The 24,445-nt window shown below is 44.0% G+C and overlaps 1 protein-coding gene and 1 long non-coding RNA gene across 2 annotated transcripts in view; one reads left to right on the top strand and one right to left on the bottom strand.

Moving 5' to 3' along the window:
• Nucleotides 1-700, top strand: part of LOC138246035 (uncharacterized) — a 136,108-nt gene extending 135,408 nt beyond the window's left edge. Inside the window, exons 2-3 of the long non-coding RNA XR_011194211.1 lie at nt 198-246; nt 647-700. This is a non-coding gene — a long non-coding RNA (uncharacterized lncRNA). The remainder of the gene's footprint in view (nt 1-197; nt 247-646) is intronic.
• The window catches only part of EVPL (envoplakin), a 142,236-nt gene that overhangs the window by 14,497 nt on the left and 103,294 nt on the right, over nt 1-24,445 (bottom strand). The window contains exons 18-21 of the mRNA XM_069200203.1: nt 20,436-20,586; nt 10,797-10,880; nt 10,568-10,678; nt 7,777-7,869 (exon numbers count right to left, since the gene is read on the bottom strand). Of these exons, the coding sequence (XP_069056304.1) occupies nt 7,777-7,869; nt 10,568-10,678; nt 10,797-10,880; nt 20,436-20,586 (439 nt within the window). The remainder of the gene's footprint in view (nt 1-7,776; nt 7,870-10,567; nt 10,679-10,796; nt 10,881-20,435; nt 20,587-24,445) is intronic.

A 24,445-nucleotide genomic window follows, 5' to 3' on the forward strand; every position in this document is an offset into this window, starting at 1 on the left:
GGTGCCGAGTACTGGAAACCACTGGCTCAAATTAAGCACTGTATCAAATACAAAGAAATATTCTTAAATGGTAAAAAAGGACATGTTCACAAAATATCCTTATATGCATAGACTAAAGCAATGGCAAACAAATAAGGAAGTGTTAGACTTGGCATCATTGGCATGGTCTCCCCTAACTTTTTGCCTCTACTTCACAGGTTGCTTCTGTGTGCTGGACTCTTTACCACTGCTGACCAGTGCTAAAGTGTAAGTTTAACCTGTATAAATTGTATGTACACATTTGCTTATCCATGATTGGCTTATTTGATTTACATAGAAGTCCCTAGTAAAGTGTACTAGAGGTGCCCAGGGCCTGTAAATCAAATGCTACTAGTGGACCTGCAGCACTGGTTGCACTGCCCTGTAAACCTGGCTCAGACCTGCCACTGCAGTGTCTGTGTGTGCAGTTTTAAACTACCAATTTGGCTTGGCAAGTATACCCACTTGCCAGGCCTAAACCTTCCCTTTTTATATATGTAAGGCACCCCTGAGATAGGCTCTAGGTAGCCCCATGGGCAGGGTACAGTGTATGTTAAAGGTGGGACATGTACTGATGTATTTTACATGTCCTAACAGTGAAATACTGCCAAATTCTGTTTTCACTCAGGGACAACAAAGACTTCTCTCTGCCAGCACTATGGCTTTCTGCTGAGAATCCTGCCTGCCAAGTGGTGCCCTAACCTGTCTCTGGGCCTTTGGAAGGTGAGCTGGTGTAAAAGGACAGAAATCCACACAAAGACCGCCATGCGGAGAAATGTTTGACGCACCACCCACCTTGCGACTGATAAATGACTCGCGGCCGGCCTCGTGGCTAAAATCTACGCTCCACCTGCATCGCGACTGGGAGATCAATGCAACGCAGCTGGAGAAATAACATACGACACCCGCAGCGGCCGCTGTTAATGACGCGAGCCCCCACACAGCGCAGTTTCTTGACACCGTGCGACCAGATTTCAAAGCAACATCGCCGGACGCGGAAAATCAACACAAAGCCTGCCCGGACCCGAGGTGCCAGTCCGGATCGAAACATCGCTCTCTTGCAGAAGAGAAGAATGACGCACACCGACCCGACCGGAGGAGGAATGATGCACGTTCTTGCTTGCAGGTGAGAAATCGATGCATCACTGGCCTTTTTCGCCGCACACTCGCCTGTGCAGCTTTATTTTGATGCTACCCAGGTACGTTCGAACAGCGTTCTCACTGTTTTCTAAGGATTAAGACTCTCATTCTTTTTCAAATTCAGAACTTGGCTTGTGTATGTCGGATTTTGGTCGTTTTGGTCTTATTTTGTTTAGATAAATATAACCTATTTTTCTAAACCTGATTTGTGTCATTTTGTAGTGTTTTCACTGAGTTACTGTGTGTACTGGTACAAATACTTTACACATTCATTCGGAAGTTTAGCCTGCCTGCTCATGCCAATCTACCAAGGGGGTGAGCGGAGGTTAACTGAGGGTGATTCTCCTTTACCCTGACTAGAGTGAGGGTCCTTGCTTGGACAGGGGGTAACCTTACTGCCAACCAAAGACCCCATTTCTAACAGGAAGAATACAATATTATGGATTAAATAAATACAGCATTAGAGCCAAGAAACTTCCAGGCTCATTTTAATACATACAGTTGTGTGGATATACGTAGTATAAAGTGCACTAACTTACTGAGGTGAAAATCATGTGGCAATCACTGCAATAAGCCCTCACCAACAAAGATAGGTGCTTGGTAATGTAATATTAACACTCCTGCTATAAGATGAAGACCTGCAGTCAAACCATTGTGAAATTACCATTCAGCACACATACATGAAAATACTGAAACGCTTCACAACCTTGTTGTCAGTGTTGAGATGGCCAGTCAGCAGGCATACTTGTGATGTGATGTGTGAGGTGGTTTGCTTTCCATGAAGGCATAAGTCAGGCAACAGCGTATTGCCTATTTTTACCATCACAAAATAGGTCTGTGTCACTGAGTTCAATGTTTAATGTATCTTCCAAAAAAGGCACATTAGGGAACAGCATAGCACCATCATTACTTGATGCCCAGTCAACATGTGAGAAAATCCAATCAACACGGTTACTCTCTCAGTGATACATCACTCTCCTCGCTGTTCCCGATTACACGCTTGTTGGCAGTGTAACAATAAGACTGGAGGCAGAGAAGGTGGACATAGGGTCAGACTAGGACAAAAATTAGGCTCAGACACCAAAATAAAAGAGGCCCCCATTAGCAAACCAGAAAGCTAAAAAAGTGGCCAACATTTGTAAATCAGGCCAGTTTTTAAATTTGTAAGACAGGCTGTATGGGTATTTTGCTAAGTATGGAGAATTCCATGCATTTGTGTTTGCTCCAGGCAATGCTTGCAGTAGTGCTGGAGAACCCAACATTAAAAACCAGCAGGGATGTCATTTAGGAGGTCATCAGGGGTCGCTGCTGTGATCTCTGGCTTGCCCTTTGCGACCCCTGGCACTTCCTTTGCCTCAGAGGTGGCAAAATTAGTACCAAGAACACAGGGGTGGCTCGCATTACCAGTGTCAGGCTCCAGCCTCTTTTTCTGCTCATGTTTTATTACACTAATACTAATTAATAATATATATTTTTCACTATTAATGTAATAAAAAAGTGGAAAAGCAGGACCTGGAACGGAACCTACACTGGCATCTCAGGTAAGTAAATTAAAATACTTTTCAATATATTTTATGTGCGCACGTGTGAGCGAGAGAGAGTTTCAGTGAGAGAGCATGTGTATGTGTGAGCATGTATTTTAGTTTGTGTGTGTGTGTGTGTGTAGAGGTGGATGAGTGAGACTCTATATGTGTGTCAAAGTACGAGTGAGCATGAGAGTGAGAATCAGTGAATCAGGGTAAGAATGAGTGCAAATATTGTGATGTCATGAGGGTTTAGGTCATATTACATTACTTCATGTGACATCATTAAGGACAAAGAGTGTATGATGTCACTTCTGCTACCCCTGGCATTTTGGTGAATCGACGCCCATTAAAACCAACCCACTTCGCCAAAACAACACCGGACCATACACTGATATTTCAGACCAATTCATCAGGCACTACCTGATGCCCTATAGGTCAGCCCGACACTAAGTACGTATGTTAAGCATGAAAAGTACAAATCAGGGACAAAAAGTAAAATCGCATCTAAGTCCTCCTCGCTAAGCCTACACCCTTCAAAAGCCATACTCTACATACATTAACCAACATACAACATTGTTTACCCCCACATTCCACACAGAAGCACATCCATTCCACACACATACTCATTACTAGTTATAATCCATGATCAACACAATGTACAGCTAATAGGAGCCTGAGGGACATATGCTATATATATTTATATATATATTGTATATATATATATGTAAAAGCATGACTGAACATTTTAAAATGCTCTGTATATGAGAAGAGCTTTTAAATTAGATACTAAAAATTAAGTCTGTATTCATATATTAATTCATGGGAGAAACACAAGTACTGCAAGCGGAATCTAGTTTGGACTGCTGGTGGCCTCATTTGAAGAACTGGTATGCGCCAACAAAAAGAAAGCATGCAATAGGAACAAAAAGGACAAACTGAAATACTAAAATTTTCGAAACTGCTTGACTTTAAGAAATAAAAAAAAATTGAAAAACTTTAACTTCCACTTACAATTAAAATTCTGATTTTTTAATTATGTTTGCTTGTGAATTAAGAAAGGTATTTCGGAATATGTGCATTTGTTTGATGTATACTTGTTTATAGTTGTTTCTGTATTTTTGTTTATTGGCTTGAAGTTCATAACGGGATTTGCTTAGACGAGGGTCCCTGGCTTCCGCTAGTGGTTTAGTGGGTGCCCACAGGAGTCAAATATTTGCCATATAGGGCTGCTGGTGGTTCTTATATATTTATATGGGAGTGGTTTAAAGAGTGTAAAAAAGACCTTATGAAATTAAACTCTCCTTCACCTTCAGCTTTTTTTATTCCATTGACGTGAGTGCCTTCCCATCATCAGTAGTCAGAAAAGCTATATCTGGGCAATGGCATAACTGAATAGCACAATGTAAAGAAATGGCTCCCTGTTGCAGTTACCCCCCACTTTTTGCCTGATACTGATGCTGACTTGACTGAGAAGTGTGCTGGGACCCTGCTAACCAGGCCCCAGCACCAGTGTTCTTTCACCTAAAATGTACCCTTGTTTCCACAATTGGCACAACCCTGGCACTTAGGTAAGTCCCTTGTAACTGGTACCCCTGGTACCAAGGGCCCTGATGCCAGGGAAGGTCTCTAAGGGCTGCAGCATGTCTTATGCCACCCTAGGGACCCCTCACTCAGCACAGACACACTGCTTGCCAGCTTGTGTGTGCTGGTGGGGAGAAAATGACTAAGTCGACATGGCACTCCCCTCAGGGTGCCATGCCAACCTCCCACTGCCTGTGGCATAGGTAAGTCACCCCTCTAGTAGGCCTTACAGCCCTAAGGCAGGGTGCACTATACCACAGGTGAGGGCATATGTGCATGAGCACTATGCCCCTACAGTGTCTAAGCAAAACCTTAGACATTGTAAGTGCAGGGTAGCCATAAGAGTATATGGGCTGGGAGTCTGTCAAAAACGAACTCCACAGCTCCATAATGGCTACACTGAATACTGGGAAGTTTAGTATCAAACTTCTCAGAATAATAAACCCACACTGATGCCAGTGTTGGATTTATTAAAAAATGCACACAGAGAGCATCTTAGAGATGCCCCCTGTATTTTACCCAATTGTTCAGTGTAGGCTGACTGGTTCCAGCAGCCTGCCACACTAGAGACATGTTGCTGGCCCCATGGGGAGAGTGCCTTTGTCACTCTGAGGCCAGTAACAAAGCCTGCACTGGGTGGAGGTGCTAACACCTCCCCCAGGCAGGAGCTGTCACACCTGGCGGTGAGCCTCAAAGGCTCACCCCTTTGTGCCAGCACCGCAGGACACTCCAGCTAGTGGAGTTGCCCGCCCCCTCCGGCCCCGGCCCCCACTTTTGGCGGCAAGGCCGGAGAAAATAATGAGAAAAACAAGGAGGAGTCACTGGCCAGTCAGGACAGCCCCTAAGGTGTCCTGAGCTGAAGTGACTCCAACTTTTAGAAATCCTCCATCTTGCAGATGGAGGATTCCCCAATAGGATTAGGGATGTGACCCCCTCCCCTTGGGAGGAGGCACAAAGAGGGTGTACCCACCCTCAGGGCTAGTAGCCATTGGCTACTAACCCCCCAGACCTAAACACGCCCTTAAATTTAGTATTTAAGTGCTTCCCTGAACCTAAAGATTTAGATTCCTGCAACTACAAGAAGAAGGACTGCCGAGCTGACAAACCCCTGCAGAGGAAGACCAGAAGACACCAACTGCCTTGGCCACAGACTTACCGGCCTGTCTCCTGCCTTCCAAAGAACCTGCTCCAGCGACGCTTTCCAAGGGACCAGCGACCTCTGAATCCTCTGAGGACTGCCCTGCTTCGAAAAAGACAAGAAACTCCCGAGGACAGCGGCACTGCTCCAAAAGAACTGCAACTTTGTTACAAGGAGCAGATTTAAAGACCCCTGCAACTCCCCGCAAGAAGCGTGAGACTTGCAACACTGCACCCGGCGACCCCGACTCGACTGGTGGAGAACAACCAACTCAGGGAGGACCCTCCGGCGACTCTACGACTGTGAGTAACCAAAGTTGTCCCCCCTGAGCCCCCACAGCGACGCCTGCAGAGGGAATCCCCAGGCTCCCCCTGACCGTGACTGTCTGAACTCCATTTCCCGACGGCTGGAAAAGACCCTGCACCCGCAGCCCCCAGCCCCTAAAGAAACGGAACTTCTGTGCAGGAGTGACCCCCAGGAGGCCCTCCCCCTTGCCCAGGTGGTGGCTACCCCGAGGAGCCCCCCCCTTGCCTGCCTGCATCGCTGAAGAGACCCCTTGGTCTCCCATTGAAAACTGAAGGAAACCCGACGCTTGTTTGCACACTGCACCCGGCCGCCCCCGCGCTGCTGAGGGTGTACTTTCTGTGCTATCTTGTGTCCCCCCCGGTGCCCTACAAAACCCCCCTGGTCTGCCCTCCGAAGACGCGGGTACTTACCTGCTGGCAGACTGGAACCGGGGCACCCCCTTCTCTCCATTATAGCCTATGTGTTTTGGGCACCTCTTTGACCTTTGCACCTGACCGGCCCTGAGCTGCTGGTGTGATAACTTCGGGGTTGCTCTGAACCCCCAACGGTGGGCTACCTTGGACCAAAAACTGAAACCTGTAAGTGCCTTACTTACCTGTTGAAACTAACAATAACTTACCTCCCCCAGGAACTGTGAAAATTGCACTGTGTCCACTTTTAAAACAGCTTATTGTGTTTTATGTGAAAAGTATACATGCTAAAGTAATGATTCAACGTTCCTAGAGTACTTACCTGCAATACCTTTCAAAAGAGCTATTACATGTAAAATTTGAACCTGTGGTTCTTAAAATAAACTAAGAAAAGATATTTTTCTATAACAAAAACTATTGGCTGGATTTGTCTCTGAGTGTGTGTACCTCATTTATTGTCTATGTGTATGTACAACAAATGCTTAACACTACTCCTTGGATAAGCCTACTGCTCGACCACACTACCACAAAAATAGAGCATTAGTATTATCTCTTTTTACCACTATTTTACCTCTAAGGGGAACCCTTGGACTCTGTGCATGCTATTCCTTACTTTGAAATAGCACATACAGAGCCAACTTCCTACACACAATATTTAGTCAAACAAGGAATACATTAGGATTTGAGAAATATGAAAGTCACTTACAGAAACTTAGGTTAATACGCCCAGTACAGAGGTTTCTGTCTAACCTACAGGTCAATTGATTAAACGGCTAAAGACACACACCAACCTGGACAACTTTCAGGATTAAAAAAAAATTGTCAAAGAGGCTTGCCTTTAGTCCAACGGTGAGGCCACCAGTTTGCTGTGGGGTATAGAAAACATGCCGCTTTTAAGTTCTTGCCATAGAGGTGGTTTCACGTCCCTTCTTGCAATCTTCTGTGTGCATGCCACAAAATGGCCTCCAGGAGGGGGGGGGGGGGGTGGGTGTGGCTACGATCTCTTTCCGGCTCCATGGTGGAACTAACATTACAAACGGAGCTAACTGAAATGTATTCTGCCCCTTACCCAAAAGTGAGGGTTCATCTACAGGATCCACAATAGAAATATATCCAACCTATTGAGACTTTATTCCAGAACACATGGGAAATTTAAAAGATTTTCTATGTAAAACTTTCAAGTAAAGTAGTAATGCCGGTGGCAACCACTCTAAATGGAGTGGATGATCAAATAAGTGACGGCCTAGTCTATTTAATGATGGAACCAGTGGTGGCTTCACTATTAGGCATATAGCCTTTCCCCACACTCATAATGAGATGGGGGAATCACATCTGCATTATTTGTACATATCCATTACTGCAAATGTATAAACTAGGCCTAATGAAATGAAGGAGTTTTACTGGTAGGGCCTTCTTTCTGCTCAAATTGTGGCTGCCCACGCAACACGCTTAAGTCCTCTCAGGTTTGGTACTTCCAATGTTGGTCCGCATTTGGCACTCCCACTAAACCCTACAGTTTCTGTGGAATCACACCAACCACAGTAGTTTGTCCAACTTTGGTGGGTTCATAATCATGCTGGACGTCCTATCACAGGCTTCCTTTACACACACGTCAACCATTCCTCATGGAGTCAATGTGATAACTTGCAAAACATACCTTATCCAGCACCTTCTGTGCGTACTCCAGCTGGTTAAGCTGCTGCTTGCTTTCCACTGTAGCCTCCGTGTAGCGTTTAACCAGGTCCTTTTCCTACAGATTAACCAAGAGAGTGTTAGGATGGTTGGACACTTGAAGCACAAAGGACTTAATCACACATAATGTATCTCAAAGTCATATAAAAAAGCAAGGCCCAGAATTAGCGCATTCTATGTCTGGATGGGATTCACCATCTCTGCTCACAAATATGTACTTCTGCAGCCTGACTAGAATTAGCCAGGTACCACTTGTGTGTGAATTTACTCTTGTCCCCTCTGTTTACCTTCCGCCTCACACCCTTAGCCTTCCCTTGAGTAACATGATGTACAATTTGAACCAGGTACACCTTCCTGAAATTGTATTAAAAAAAACCATAATATCAGACTTAACCACTTTTCTTGAAACTAATCAAAATCCCATCTTACAGAATACAATGACTATTTGGCCTTGTTGATTCCAAAAAAGTAACAAAAATATAGGACCAGAGCTTGATGAGTTTAGGGTATAGTTACGTTAATGTATATATAAAAATTCCCATGTGCCTCTTCTCTCCAGGCATTTTTGGAGTGACGTGCCTCTTCCAGACATCCCTTAGCATAACTTGTTATATTTGTTGAGTCAAATGTAGTTTGAAACTTGTACATCAATTGCCCATTGAATCTGCAAGAAGGTTGCTAGCCTTTATCCCCTCAACCTTTCAGGGTCCTGCTATTTCTGTGCTGTTCTGCCTGCGCCTGGTGCAGCTGGATATCCCAATAAAATACGGCCCTTCTGACTTAACAAGCGTTTGCACATACAAAGTGAGAGGGGAAGCAGCTAATTAAAATCTTTGGTTCAGATTTCTGCATTAAGGCCTTCTGTGAACGGTCATTCTTATGAGCGTAAAGGGAAATTTAAGAGTAAGGACAAATACCACAAGCATTGGCAATGGCAATTGGTCTTACTTCTTCGCATACAAGCGCAACTAATCAACATCGCCAGTGCTTATTTACAGTAGTCTTCGATGGCTGTTTACATCGATGTTGTTGCAGTCCTCAATGTCTGTGAAGACTGATGTTGCATTTTCCACATTTTCCAGTTTTTCTAGTGACCACTAGATGACTATGAAAGGCAGCAAAACGTGGGCCTGTTTGTTATGCTGCGTTTTGGGCAGGATAACTGAGGAATCTATTGACGGTGAAAATGCACAAGCTCTTGTGAGCAGGTGAAACACAGAATGGGAGAAAAACAATACAGTAAATTGGAGCAACAAAACAAGACTGATACGAAATCCACCCAACCTTGAGTAAAAATTGGCTCTTTGGGGTATGGTATACAATGCTGTCTAACGGACACACCGCTGGAGTTGTCTATAGTAAGATGGAGGGAAATGAAAAGGATAATGGTAGGAAATTATGCACATTGCAACCAATATTGAAAATACTGGTACCAGTGAACCCGGTGCCTCAATTGATGCCGGAGTTGGAATTTCAATCAGTTCAACATACTGCTAGTAATGGAGCCCCTAGGTACACTCCTAGAGGACTTTGAAACCAGAGGAATTTGAATTTTTTGAATTATTAACAGTACCTCCTTAGTTTTTTTTTTAACTCATCAAGGTTTCCCTTATAAACTTTCTCCTGCTTTTTCACTTGAAGACTTAACTTCAAGAACCGCAGGGCAATAAGCTGGTTATCTCAGATAATGTTAAGGTGGTGCCAGGAAGAGAATCTATGCAAAGCTCAATATTCCTACTCTAAGACCATTTAGTTACCAAAAACAAATGATTCACCCAAATACTGTTCACCAGCACCCTTCTTAGAGCTGAACACCCAAACCGTTGTCAGTCCGATAAATGTCAATTCTAAATGATCAAGCGCTGAAAGGGATTTTCTTGGGACTGAAACCTTAACTTTCTATGGGGAAATTCAACAGAGTCCCCACAGAAAACATGGCAACTATTTTCAATTTGAAAAAAATTGCAAAACAAAGTTGTAGTCCCTGTATCATCTGGCTGGTTAACTGTGGTTGTTTGTGATCCAGACAACATCTTCTGTATGGGCTTAACTCTAGAGATGGAAAGCAACAAGAAGACACCCCACGCAAGGTCCACTGTGATCCTCGCAACTGGGATATGAAGCAGACAAGCTTCAGTTTTCCATAAGTTGGATTCATCAGATTGGTGACGTGGCAAATCGCCAACGTGCTAATTTGCATGCCATCTGGAAGTTAGGGAGTCCTCTAAGCGGTGGTCTACACTTGGATTCCTGAACGAATTCCTATACCTTTTCATCAAATCCGTGGGTCCACATTGCTCTACAAAAGGTTAAATGTCCAGCGGTTTGGAAATAATTCTCTTTGCCTTATTTTTCCCAAGGCAAATTTTGATTTTTGGGCCTTAATTTATGCTCAAACAAAAAATACTAGAACTTTTTGAAGACCCAGGTCTCAGATAAGCAGGAGTGAACAATTCAACATCCTTACCTTCCTTAGCCAATTTGGTTTCTCACGCACTAACCCATCCACAGATAACTATGTCAGACTCTTAACACTACACATATGGGGAGACAGAAAGGGCTGCAGTTGGTCTACTCTGGACACCTAGTGTAATCCATGACTGTCCTAAAAATTGGCTGTGGATTCAGCCCTCTAGAATCTATATTACACAGCCATGACTAATCGGACTTTAAATCATAGGGTAGAAAATTATGGCTTATGTCTATTAACCTTCACTACAGCTTGCATACCCATTAGCCTTTCATGCTGGTCTCACCTGGGCATCTATGCTCTCCTGCAGTGGGGAGATGCGGGATCTTTTGGGGTCTGAAGCACTTAGGGCAGGATCCAATGTTGAGCGGTATCTGTCCGCTTGGCTTTCATAGTCCTGTGCAGAAAAGCAGAGAACAAATCACAGCATGAGGCAGGCTCTAGACCACATGTGGGAAGAGGAAGAAGCGTTAAAAGGCAACAGGTAGTGGAAGAGGCAATAGATAGGTCCGTACATTAAGTGCAGATTGGATGTTCTGCGAGAGTTTGACGACTGTGTTCTTGTCATGCTCCTTCCTCTGGACATCATCCGCCTGCCGCTGAAGGTAAAACAAGAGTGTCGGTTAGAAGTGGACAGCGACGATTCCTAAAAGTTTGCAGGCTGAATAACGATCAAGCTTCATTAAACATCAACCCGTCATTTATTCAATGTAATGTTTTCCTGTAGTACTAATAACACAGACAACAGTTGCAAAGGACAATTTAAAAGGTGCAAAATAAAAAAAAAGTACATCAATAGAAAATCGCACAATAAAAAAATATAAGATATGATAATATCACTAAAACCAATATCTAAGACAGCAAACTAGTAAGTGCAGACTAGAAACAAGAAATGTATTCCACAAGTCTGAAAAGGCAAGCATTTAGACATCTTAGTCAGCAAGGTCTGACAAGAATTTATGTACTTCGCTTGTAAAGTGTGTTGATCAAGACTGAAATCCCATGGCACTAGTCCATGACCACAACCGTTATTACTGAGCAATCACTCAGGAAAATTGAAGAATGCAGACCTAGATGGTGTGGTATTTAAAGACGGGTAGGCCCATCTCTGGAGACCCCTCTTACAATTCGCTCTATCTTTGCTCTTGCACTCTGCTTACTCATGTGTTTATCCCAGGTCTTTCTAAAATCTATTATTAATTAGACCTGAGGGAAGGCAGTAATAAGTCCCCCACAACTCACACTGCATGCCACCGCACCACTGTACCCCAAACACTTGCTGTGCACCCAGTATCACTCACACTGTGCACCACACAACATTCATGATGCACCTTAACGCACCTACATTGCACCACCTAAGCATACTGCACTCTGCAACTCACACTACACCCCTGAATGTTAAGGATGCACACTCGTAACTCAGGGGCCCCACACAGAGTACACACTGCAGACCTGCTCAACCCTACAGCAGCCGGGCACGGACACTAAACTCACCCAGCTCACGCTACACTGTCACAACCACACTATATTACAAGTGATGGTCTTGGCTTCTTTCCCAACTGGTCAACCAAAAAGTGAATTACATTTTCTGTACCACCGTTTTAAAGTTATACTTAAAGCACATTGTACGTTAACTGCTGCATGTAAGTTTTCAGCATGTGGAAGGCAGAAATCAGCCTGCACAGAACAGAAATGCAGGTGTGGTTTGCTGCATGTCAACCAGCCATTGTGGAATAATTCATCTAGCTTCTCCAAGGGCGCTTCATGGGTTACAAGGGGATCTACATGGAGGACTTTTAGTCCTCAGCATTTTGAACAGGTAGTTCTAAAAAACGGGTACTGAGCCGGGTGCTCCCTAGGTACTGAGCGCCCCTATAGGGCCCTGGCCCACTTAAAGCCCTGTAGCTAGCACCAATGACGAGCCTCTCCTCTGGTGCACCCAGGGAGTCTTGTGGAATGATGTGATAGTGCGCAGGGGGAGGCAGAAGAATCTATAGTTTCTCGGCTCAGCTTATTTTTGTCTAGAGGCTCAATGAGGATCTCGGGCCAAGTAAGAGCCAGCCATCTGGCTTAAGCAGGCCCAAACCTTTACTGGCTCTAACAGGTCAAAGGTACTTCTCAATACTTGGTGAACCAAAGATTCACCACAAGTCCAGCAGTCTATAAATGCTCGTTTTTCTCAATATCTGTTTCCATCTTGAAATCATCTCTTCAATGACTTGTGTCTACAATCCTGTTTAGGATTCTCCCTCACACTTCATTAGCAGGGCCTCTAAGCTGACGTTGGCAACTTGTAGAAAAAAGATTTATTTTCACCAGTGTAAGTTTGAGAAGTGATCATTCGACACTTACAATAGTGATTGGGAGAGTAAACATGCAACCACCCTAGTGTTTGTGCCTGTGTGTATACGAGCCAGAAAGTGTAAAAGTGACCATGTATGTGAGAAACTGTAGCTGAGAAAGAGGGACGTGAACAAGAGAATGCAGAATGCAAGGAATGTTGGTGGCTGCAATCAGTGCATAAGAGTCGTTTGAGAAAGAAATTAAGACAAAGAGAATAAGAGAGGAAGGACTGTGTGTGTGGGTGTTCACTAGGAGTGCAGTGTGAGTACGTGAGTGAGACTTAGATGGTAGGAGACGTGTGTAGGTACGACAGAAGGGAGGATCTTAAAGAGAAGAATGTGTGAAAAAAGGTAAGAACAAAAAATACCAGAGATCCCAAGTTTCCCAGGTCCACATGTGAGTAGCTCATTCTGTCTAGGTTTCTGCTGTGTGTTCTGGGATTTGTTATCCTGTTTATCCCATGAACAAATCACTACTACAAATCTCTGGATCCAAAGTAAATACCTAAACTGGATGAGCTTCTGGTGCATGCACCTGAGAAACTTGGCAGCACTGTCAGAGGAAGTAGGAAAGGAAGATATGAGAGAGTACAGTAAACCTATGGCCGGGAAGAAGTTCTCTGCATGTGGTGAGCTAGAGGACAGTGTGATGGAGGGAGACTGAGCAGGGTGTCAGAAACTGGAGAGAAATGGGACATGCCAATCAAACGTATGAAGAAGAAGGGCAAGAGAGAAGGAGGTATAAGGTAGAGAAAGGGAGGTGCGAAGCTGAGAAAGGAGAATGTGAGAGGAGCACACATTTACAGAGAGGAAGGAGGATGACCAGGAAAAAGTGAAATACCGGAGAGGGAGACAAAGATAATTTCTGCACAGGCAGCACCAAGTGGAAGAGGTACATTGGCAGACTACTGAACAAATCAGCCCTAAGGTCGTGGGGGTGACATTCCAACTCAACCACATTTTCTGGCTTAGCTGGATAGACCCCCTTCATGGGGGCAATGATGGATTCAATTAATTTGATGAGTTACTGTTTTACTGTTTCACATAGGTAACAATTTACACTACACACTGCAGTAGTAATTAAGGAGGATCACATTACTGTCTATTTGATACTGTGACATGTTTTTTGTTTGTATTCATGTCTGTAAGTGTGTTGTATCTATTACTTGAACCCCTTATTAAACAGCCCTTCATGTTGTATATACACTTTCTTACGTTCAACATAAGGCAGACTGATTGCTAGAATACCTTGCCAGCTGGTGTCTTTTTATCCTCAGGCCCATTGGTCATGTTTATAACTACAGGTCTTGGTCTGTCTTTTATTTCTAACTTGCCACATTCCTAGTAGTTAGCCACCTCCCACAGCATCCCTCTTTTTTATGATGCACTGGCTCCACCTAGAGCTCTTTTTTAGGTTGAGCCTGTGCATATGCTTTCACTTGCAAAACGTTATTGTTTATAATAAAGGGCTTGGAGCCTGCCCATTGCTTGCCATGGTTTGACTTTAGTATCACTATTTGCTGCTAACTGGCCAGTGCGGGCAAAGCACCACTTCCGTTCCTTTCTGTGGAACACAGAGCAAGCACAGATTGATTTAACTTAATGAGTGCCCGTCTACTGCTCGAGCTGACTGAGATACTATTTCTTCTTTTCCCTCCCACCCATCCCTTTTCTGTGTTGCTGCCCCCGTGTGGTGCTTCCTCCCTCGTCTTCCGCGCCGCCCTAATGTATTTAAGAGGCAGTCGCAAACTGCTAGCCGAACGCTTGTCTCGCGATATCACTGGGTGTGTGCGGAAGTCAAAACTTGCCCACTTGTTTATTGTTTTTATTGCTTCAGTGGTTTCTTTCCTGTAATAAACGGTTAGTGTTTTCATCATTACAGGGTGAGAGAGTGCCTTATATCCCCTTCTCTCTTGCCCTGTTTGTGAACAGTAGACATGGCATTGTGTGACGTTGCATTCTACTCTTATTTCTGTTGCAGGCTTTTTTGCACCTACTATTTATGGATTGTATGAATTTTCCATTTTCTTCCTGATAATGTGTATTTCTTTAAATTGATGAGGGTGTCGCACTTTTTTCGACTTAGATGTGTAAATTGCGTTGGCATGTTTGGTGCGCTTGCAAACTTTCACCAGTTTTGGGGGAGCCTGCCATTCTGCTGTTTTGTTAAATTATTTGTTTTCCACCGTGCCTCCCAGTTAACAATTAAATGTTTTCTCTTAGCTTTAGTTGTCCTATCTACCATACTCTGACGTTCCTTGTTAGTTGCATTCAAACAACCTAAGTCTCACCGAGCTGTAGAGGTATTCTCCGATGCAAAAGTTGTTCCTACGTATCCTTGAGCTGCATCAAGCCATGGTGAACCCTCAGCTGCAGCTGGTTGCATTGCATATTTGAGCATAAGTAAATTTATGAATAAATTGATCCAAACGTTTTAGGGATTGTAATCTCACTTAAAATCTCCCTAGAATGTATAAACGTCGGGACAAATTAAGTGTTACCTGGGTAGCACAGGTTATGTAACTTGGGTACTAACCTTGCTCTAGCTGGTATGGTAGGTTTGTTCAGTGGCTAAATGCAGATTTATGTGCGATTTTTCAGGTTACCACTTTGTTCTAATCTGGCAGGATTTATTTGATCTCTTTATACTACTGAGGTTGCATTTACAGTTTCATCAAACTTGAGTTACATGTAAACTACAAACCCACAGTGGTTAACACAGATGCTGCAAAAATAAAATGTAACTATATTTGCTTCTGTGTCTTTTCTACCGTATACCATTGTTCACTGCTTCTATGTCATCTTGCTAAATCTACACACATTTTTTATCTGTTGCAGTAACAGGTATACATTTTCCTAGCAGCAGATAATTTTGAAATAGTTTAGCCCATACCATTACATTCCTTCCGATGACAGGCCTCTTAGAGAACCGGCTGCTGAAAACCAATGCAGTCTTACAACTTCACCAAAAACATACATTGTTGCTAGAAGCATGATTTTGTGATACTATTGGAAGGGAACGGTTTAAAAATTATCTTTGTCCTCGCCACCAACACCACCCCACTCCCGCTCTCGGAGATTAATGGAGCAAACACGTTGGTACAAACTGAAAAGTAATCAAAGCAAGTCTGAGTGTGGCAGGGAAGGAGAAACGCCAAGTAAATAAACAGTCTCATTCTTCTTAAATGCTTCGAGGGTTCGAAAATTTGGAATAACACTAGGTTGGTTTGAACCCCAGACCACTCTGACCAAGAATATTGTCATATCTCAAAGTAGCAAACATATAAAACAGAAACATACCACGATATACAATGACAGGGTATTCCATACCACACCATACTATAAATGACAAGCCACACCATATCATACGTTACAATGACAGGCCGTACCATACCCCATCATACCATACCATGCAATTACAGGCCACATGCCAAGCCATGCTACAGCATGACATGCCATTACACGTTATATAATGACAGGCCATACCATACCATACAATGACAGGCCATACCATATCATAATATACAATGACAGGCAATACCATACCATACTACTCAATAACAAACCACAATATCATACAATCCTACTGAATGAAAGGCCACATCAAACCATACAGTGACAGCCCACACCATACCCTATCATACCATACAATATAATGACAGGCCATAACACACCATACAACTGCAGGCCATGCCGTTTCATACCATAATATATCATGACAGGCCACAACACTACTAAACAATAACAGGCCATACCATATCATAATATACAACACAGGCCACTCTATACTATTGAATGTCAATCCGTACCATACCATACTATACAATGACAGGCCATACCATACCATATAATGACAGGCCATACCAAACTGTACTATACAATGACAGGCTATACCATACAATGACTGGTCACAGCAGACCGTACTCTGCAATGACAGGCTATGTTTCCATGTCGTGAGGACCACCGCACTGCAGTATCTTGTTATGGTGTGCAGTGTGTCGCAGTGTGGTGGATGAAGAGGTGCAAGAGACAGAAGTGCACTTTTATGGTGTTCAGTGTGCTAGCAACTTTGACCATATCTGCAGGACGCTTTATGATATTTCTTATGGTTATAGTCTACTTAGCTGGTTACTGCACTGGGTTGAGCAATTAGTATAACAATCCTTTTGTACAACATGCCTGAAAAAACATTGACAAAGCCAATAGGTCTCGCATGTGCCAATGGTTGTTCATTTGAGCATACTGCCATTGCGCCTCTTCTAAAGCCGCTCCCAGCTAGTTGGTGAGTATGGCTTCCTTTTTATTCACCCCAAGTGATCATAGGGTATTGTTATCTCAACCTCACTGGGAGTCTATACTGTTTTCCAGGACAGAGATAATTACTCTGCCGTCTTACCACCGTGACATTCACAAGCACGCTCCAACCTTTGCCATTCATGCTGAGGTAAGCCTTACACGCGCCCCTCGTTTACTTCTTTACCTTAATGTATGGTCACTAGGGACATTTTCATGTTTTGTTATGCACAGCTGATTAACTACAAGGTAGCGCTGCCTTCTTGCCAGCGCACAGAAGTGTCTTCTGGGGCGCCCCTTCGGACAGGTATACTTTTTACTACCACTGTTTCTTCACACTGATGTAAGCCAGGTCAAACTCTGCAGTCACGGGCCAGCTCAACCCTTGGCTTTCTCTCTCGTCTGTCCTCACACCAACCCCACATAACCTTCCAGCAGCTTCAATGCTTTTGACAGATTGGTAATTATCCATCATCCCTACCTGATAACGCGTTGCTTGTTTTTTTGTTGTAATTTTCCTTTCCATGCTAGACCTCTTCTAGCCACTGATAAGCCCCATTCTTGGTTTCATAGGGGTGCCTACTCCATTTCCTGTTGTCCATATTTGATACCCCTGAACAAGGTTTGTTGGAAGGAAGTGAACAGCAGGCACCCGCCTACTCCCCGCCTTTGCTTGTTCCCTTGTTTGCACATGAATATCACTTGAACACTGAGGCCTGGTTCTCCATGGCCGCATCGACCACCTCCAGCAGGCGAAGGGCCAAAATGCTGACGCAATTACTTATAGTACGTGGGCTTTATGTAGGTGGATGTGATTCTAACTCAGCCCAGGCTGGTGCCGGGGAATACGTGCAATAGTTATGTCTTTCGATTTAATTGCAATGTGAAAACTCAATAAAATACGTTTTTAAAAAACCATTTAAAAACTGCGCTCCCACTTATTCACCTTTACAGCACCCCTATCGGTCGTAAAGTGCACATGCCGTGTTCTAATCTATATAGTGGGCAACCGCTGTCAGTGTGTTTCAGTGGCATATGCCTTTTTGGATGATTCGCTTATTTGGGTTACAAGATATGTGCTCCGTATTATCTAAATCTCGTAAGAAGTATCCCGTTGTTTGCGCTCTTATTCCGATCACCCCTCGGCTCCTCGGGTTATTGGGGCGCTGCCCCTGGTTTGTACTGAAACAGAAGTTTTCCAGAATTGAAAAACACAGCATGTGGATGCCTGGGCTGCGGCCTCGGAGAGCGATGGCGCCGCTGCTTGCCAGGGAGGGTGATACCCACAGATGTGCCATCACTCTGGGTGGCAAAACTCTCTGCACTGTCTACAGGGGATGGCGGGGGAAACAAGTAAGGAGGAAGTGAGAGAGTGGGCGAAGCCAGAGGAGTGTGTAGGGGTGTTTTAGAGAGCAAGTTGGGTGGATGGTGGTGGGGGGAGCCAGAAGGGAGACACCGGTGTCTGTCGGAGAAACAGGTGAAAGCACAACTGAAGGTGAAACAAGAGCACCAGCGGCGCCTTCGCCCACTCATCCACCTGTGCAGCCGTTGACTACATTGTGACCTTGCCAGAGACCTGCGTGTAACCTACATGACGCTCATCCCTTAGTTGTGCGGATTCTGTGAGCACTAGAACTTGCAGTGGTAGCGCTGCTGCTGTGGTGGTTCACCCCCTGCAGTATAATTGTAGGCGCTTTTCGTACAAGATGAAATACGGGGTTTGACCGGCCTAGTTTAGTTTATATCTGTTTTAATTACCCATCAGTAGGTCAATGTTTCCATTTGTTATATACATTCATTTTCCTCTGGATGTTGATATTTCCTTTTTAATGTTGATTTTATTGCATGTCTGTTTAATTGATGTTTATGTCTTTATTGACTAATAAACTAATATTTGTGTCCCCTGTTCTGCAGGGGGGGGAGCCTTCCTTGTGCGAGGGAAGCTTCTTTTGCTGTTGCCCTGCAATACCAGTTCAGTGAGAAAGAGAAGCCTCCCGAGTTGTACCTGGGTGTGCGTGGCACCGCTGCCTTCCACCCCGTGCCCGCCCTGTGCGGGAAGGAAGCTGGCACAGCTGTTAACCAAGATGTATCTGTCCTGAAAGATAGGGAACCTTCATTTCTGCTGATCTGCTGCGCATGCTCCATGAAAAGCAGTCATTCCCCAATGTGCTGCCTCGTCTGTACCTCTTCTGTGAGGGAGTGGACCTTGCACCTTTGACGGGAAGTTTGCACAGTTGCTACCGGTGCTGTATCTGTTTTGTGAGTGTGCTCTGATCTTGTGCCAGCTCAGGCTATGCATGTGATGTGGTACAACGCAATGTCTGCAGCATCTCTCTGAAACGCCCTCTATTGAACAGGGGCAATACTTGCTGCAAATGCTGCCCTGTGATGTCCGCCAGCGCTGAGAGGCTTACCTGCCCCTGCTGTGCGGGATGCTGAATGCAGCTTAGTGGGTGCTGGCTCTGAGAAGTGAGATGCAGGTTAAAAACATGCAAGATTGCACTGGTTGAACAACTATTACACTGATTAGTTGATGGGACATTTGCTCTGTGGCTGGCTTAGTGGGTCTTCCTTCATTTGTCCCTTCCTTGTTTGCCTCTCCAACTCTATTTTCCTGGGCCCAGCTCCATTTCACGATTCATTCTGTCGAAAATGCTAATCGGCGGGGCAATTACCTCAATCTACTATTCAAGCTGTACTTACCAGCCACAAACCGCCAGGCAAAAGTCCAGGTTTCACAGCTACAAAATCTACCCTTTTCACTGAGAAACTAGTTCTGCATTCTGCCTTCAAACTCATCAAAACGCAACGAAACTATTACAATCGACTCAACCAAAAACGACTTTCCAACTCTGGGGGCACAAGCCTGTGAAAGATCTAAATGCCCCCGTTTTACAAAAAAGGAAATAGCAACACAATTCTCAATGTGTGCTTTAACACTTCAGAACTCACTCACTATCGGTCCTTCTTAAACTTACACCCCACCCCCGAAATTCAGGAAGGAGCTAAAAATGGCTTTTCTGACATCTATCAGGCATTCTACCTTACTTGCACAAAATCTAATACACTCACAAACTGCATGAATTCAAATTGTCAATCCTTCCGTTGAGCTTGATTTTACTGACTCTAAAAAAACTAAAAGTACATTATACAATGCCCTATTGTGCCACAAATTGGTATTCAACAGAGATGATGAATAAGAATGTGTGCTGCTCAATCATCAATCATGACCTTTGTACTTAAATGTGAATGTAGAATGTGTAACTTTCCCTGGCTACAGCTGTGCCATGTACTAGCACACCAATAACTACTCACAAGCTTTCCCTGTCTCCTCATGTACCACTGCAATGTACACATATGCTGCCTCTGCAAAACCCAGTGGTCAACATGCAGGATTATATGCCTGCGCAAAGTGATCCACCACTTTTGAAGATGGATTCTTAATCCACAAAATTCACACTAACTCTTAAACAGCAGGCTTTTCCTACCCATCACTTTCTTCTGTCCCATGTGACTCACCTTCACAGACTGCAGCTTGTAGTTGATCTGGCTGGGGCCATCATCAGGGTTCACCTTGTTCTTAGGCAAGCTGCGAAGCCACTTGTCTAGGTTGTCGCTGGAGGATGTGAACTGCTGGTAACTGAGGTTGGTGTCTCTCAGTATCTTTTCCCTTCAGAGAGGAAAGCATATGGCTGGGATCAATTTGTATATTTATGTAAGTTGTAAGTTACAGATGCATCAAGAGACTCACGTTTGTAGGAGAACAACAAACCAGTCCTGGGGAAAGCAAAAAATGAAAAATTGAATCTGTGAACTAATCGCAGCCATTGGCAAATACTTGGGGCCATATCCCAGTTCATAGTTGTTTCATCCACCATGCCATCACAGACAGGAATCAGCTGAAGGCAAATCAAACTTGGTCTTGCTGCAATAGGAAAAGTCCAGGCTGAACTTCTAGGCCAGGGCCCCTCTGGAACAGAACCCAAGCAACCCAAGCATCCCCCAACTAGTTTCGGCCTAGTTAGGCCTAATCTTCGAAGTACAGCTTGGGTCCTGTGACACAGTGGGCACGGTGCCAGGACTTGGTATAACTATTGCACTGGTGATCCCCCTTGCAAACCTGCAAATAAATGGTTACAAGACACACAAAACAGAAGCACATACCACACGTACATGTTATTTCCCATATGTTGGTGTACAGGTGATCAGGAACAAAAACACTTCTTCGCTACGATGTTATCATACTTGTCCACACCACATGGATCTAAATGCACCTCTTGTCACACATATGAACTTTTTATGACATACAGGTGACGTATATTACTTTTAACATTGCATTGTGCACTGTCTCATCAATGTTTATGCCTCACAAGAGAAAAAACTCTCAAAGGATTCATGCTTGCACCAAAAACAACAAAGATTTTCTACAGAGCATTAAAGAAACATCTCCTTACCTGAAAGCTCTGTAAGGCAGTCATAGGGGCACTGCAAGCACTACTGTTCTCTGGATAAAAATAAGACAGCAGAAGCTCACTTTGGTCAGGCATTCTTGCTTACCCTTCTTGTTTTGAAGATGGGGCAGTCATCTCGTCCAAGTATTCTCTTTTATGGCAATCCTTTCCAACAAGCCGGGGTGTATAGATAGATAGATAGATAGATAGATAGATAGATAGATAGAGATAGATGGATAGGTAGATTTCCACCACACACCATCCTTTCTCAGCTACAACAAACAGTTATCCTTTAATCCATCTTTCTGTAATCAGTGCTCCAAGGGTCTAAGTCATTGTACTGTGTGGACCCCTGTGCCATCATGCCTTTTAATTCGATTTGCCTGTGTTTTTCAACCACTGGACATTAACATCTTGGAAATTAGTAGAGGAAGTCCTCTGTTTTTGTGCTGCTTCACCAGCAGAGCATCAGGCGCTGTTTGACTGGTGGTGTAACCAATGTCTACCAGTACCCACAGTACTGCTCCCTCTCCATGCTTTGCTAATACTGACGTTTGGTGGCAGTTCCGATTCTGGTAAGGGGGATGGACTTTTACTTATCTACGAGAGGAATATACCTAACCTTCTGTGTGTAAAATGCCATCAGTCCTTCACAAGTGGAGACCTTCTCTTGCCTATGCGTTTGTGGCATGTTGCAATGTGGCATGCAGTGTATATTACATGGATGGTATTTTCCTCAAGCACTTGATGAATGTAACATCAGATGGAAGTTTACCTCCACATTGCTTTTTGGAACTGACATTCTCCATGTTGCTTTCCATTGCAGTGCCTTGTGCCCATCTGAAAAGTAAAAAAAAAACAAGTTACTTACCTTTGGTAATGTTCTTTCTTGTGGATATTCTATCTAACCACAGATTCCTCACCTTCTATATTCCCAGGATAAGTGGTGCTGTAGATCCGCAGCAACCTTAACCTGCCTCTGGAAGTAGCAACACAGAGCGATATATTGACGCCACTCCTATGCACTGACATCAATTTCAATCCTCGCGGTTTGACATGATCCAAAACGCTTGTCCCAACTTTTTGGTGGTGTCTCATTGACTTTATGTTAGTATGATAGTGAAAATGTATCCCCTGAAAACCACAGGCTTTAAGCTGTGCCATGAGTGCAGGAAGCATATGTTGATCATGGATCCACTGGATGCGTGCCAGTGATGTCTGGGGTCTAAGCATAACTCGAAGTCCTGAGACAAATGAGCATGAGCAATTGCTGTGAAAAGTTCTGGATCCAGTCAGGTGACTGAGGAATTCAAAAGGTGAAGACACTGTGGTTAAACATATCAATCATAAATTCATCATCTTTCAGGCCCTGCAGGCCCTACTAGAGAACAAAGAGCTAACCAAAACGGGCCTTCTGCTTGGCAGAGCTGCCTCTAGATCAGCCAAGCGATAAATCGACCCATGTATGTGATATAATGTCAGTCACTTGTCTGTCATAGAGAAAGGTCTATGTGTGAACCTTCCATTTAGTCCTGCATTGGGGGCTCCTTGGAAATCACAGAGTAAGCCCTCAGGAAGTCCAGCCCTCTGACCTTTATGGTGAGGGTCCAGGCAGAGAGGCCCGCTCTTGTTGATCAGAATGATGGGTTTGAACATGGCTCAATCTCTGATTGATCCTAGCTTCCTGTCAGTTCCTTCTTAAAATGAACAGGAACCCAAAAAAGGAACAAACAAAGCCAGACAATGTCTTCAGCCAGTGAAGCAATTATACCATACTCCAGGCCCTGTTTGCTTATGGAAGGCACTTTTACCACTAGCCACAGAACCTGTTCTGGGTGGAAACAAAAATGAAGAAACCTGCACCTCAAAGTAGTTCTGAGCCCCAATCCACTTAGAATCTGAATGCAGTACCCTCGGTAAGGTTTACCAAGTACAAGTACTACACAGAAGTAATAACAAAGAGCATCACAGTAGATACCAAATAAATAGATAAAGGGGGTTATTCCAACTTTGGAGGAGTGTTAATCCGTCCCAAAAGTGACGGTAAAGTGACGGATATACCACCAGCCGTATTACGAGTTCCATAGGATATAATGGACTCGTAATACGGCTGGTGGTAAATCCGTCACTTTTCCGTCACTTTTGGGACGGATTAACACCTCCTCCAAAGTTGGAATAACCCCCAAAGTGCTTTGGGGCTGAGCATTGGAATCAAGATGAATGACACCTTTTTCAGTAAAGAGACCCTGTATCGAAATACGGTCACTCACTAGCACTGATGATACAGGGGAATAGTTGAGTGAGAAAGGACTCAACGAAAGTACAAGGACTGGATGCTGAGAAGGTCTGTTGAGTCACCTTCTTGATTGCCCAATGAAAGGATAGTGTTCTCTGTAGCAATGGTGCTTCCCTGCACAGATCAGTACACATACAAGGTCTCTAGTGTCTCCTTCACAGGATATCAGATTGGAGGAACAAACAAAAATGGCAAAAAGCCCCCTGTGCAGTCCTGTAGCCCTTTACAGATGATGATAAATACAGAAGTTAACAAAAAGGCACCAACGCCCCCTCCCTCCAGACATCAGTGAAGGGGAAAGGCCAAGCAAAAATATCCAGAAGGAGATCCAGTATGTGTTCCAGCTTTTAAAAGCAAAAATCAAGGACAAAAGGGCAAGGGTGTGCATAACACCACAAAAAACAAAGGAACAAATGTATTACAATGCATCAATCATGTGAGATTGCCTACTTGTTTATGATTCAAACACGAACTGACATCACAGGAAAAGCTCTACTTCACCTTGGATTAGACCCCTCAAATAACCTTTAGCCTTGTGGTGTGTTCAACCACAAGACCCCCTCTTAGGCAGTATAGGCCTATATTACATAATTTCCTATTCTCTCTATATATGTGTGTGTGCTAGATATTCCCAGTAGATGTAACCATAGTTTTATATGCAACTGTGCAATGCATGCATTGACATTTCTCAGTCTTCGATGTGCTCATAGAATTTTAAATGCAGATTCAATTAACGAAGGAATAATAAAGACTCTAAATTAGCTCGACGCATTAGAGTCATT

The sequence above is a fragment of the Pleurodeles waltl genome, chromosome 7, assembly GCF_031143425.1.
Source record: "Pleurodeles waltl isolate 20211129_DDA chromosome 7, aPleWal1.hap1.20221129, whole genome shotgun sequence".
NCBI lineage: Eukaryota > Metazoa > Chordata > Amphibia > Caudata > Salamandridae > Pleurodeles > Pleurodeles waltl.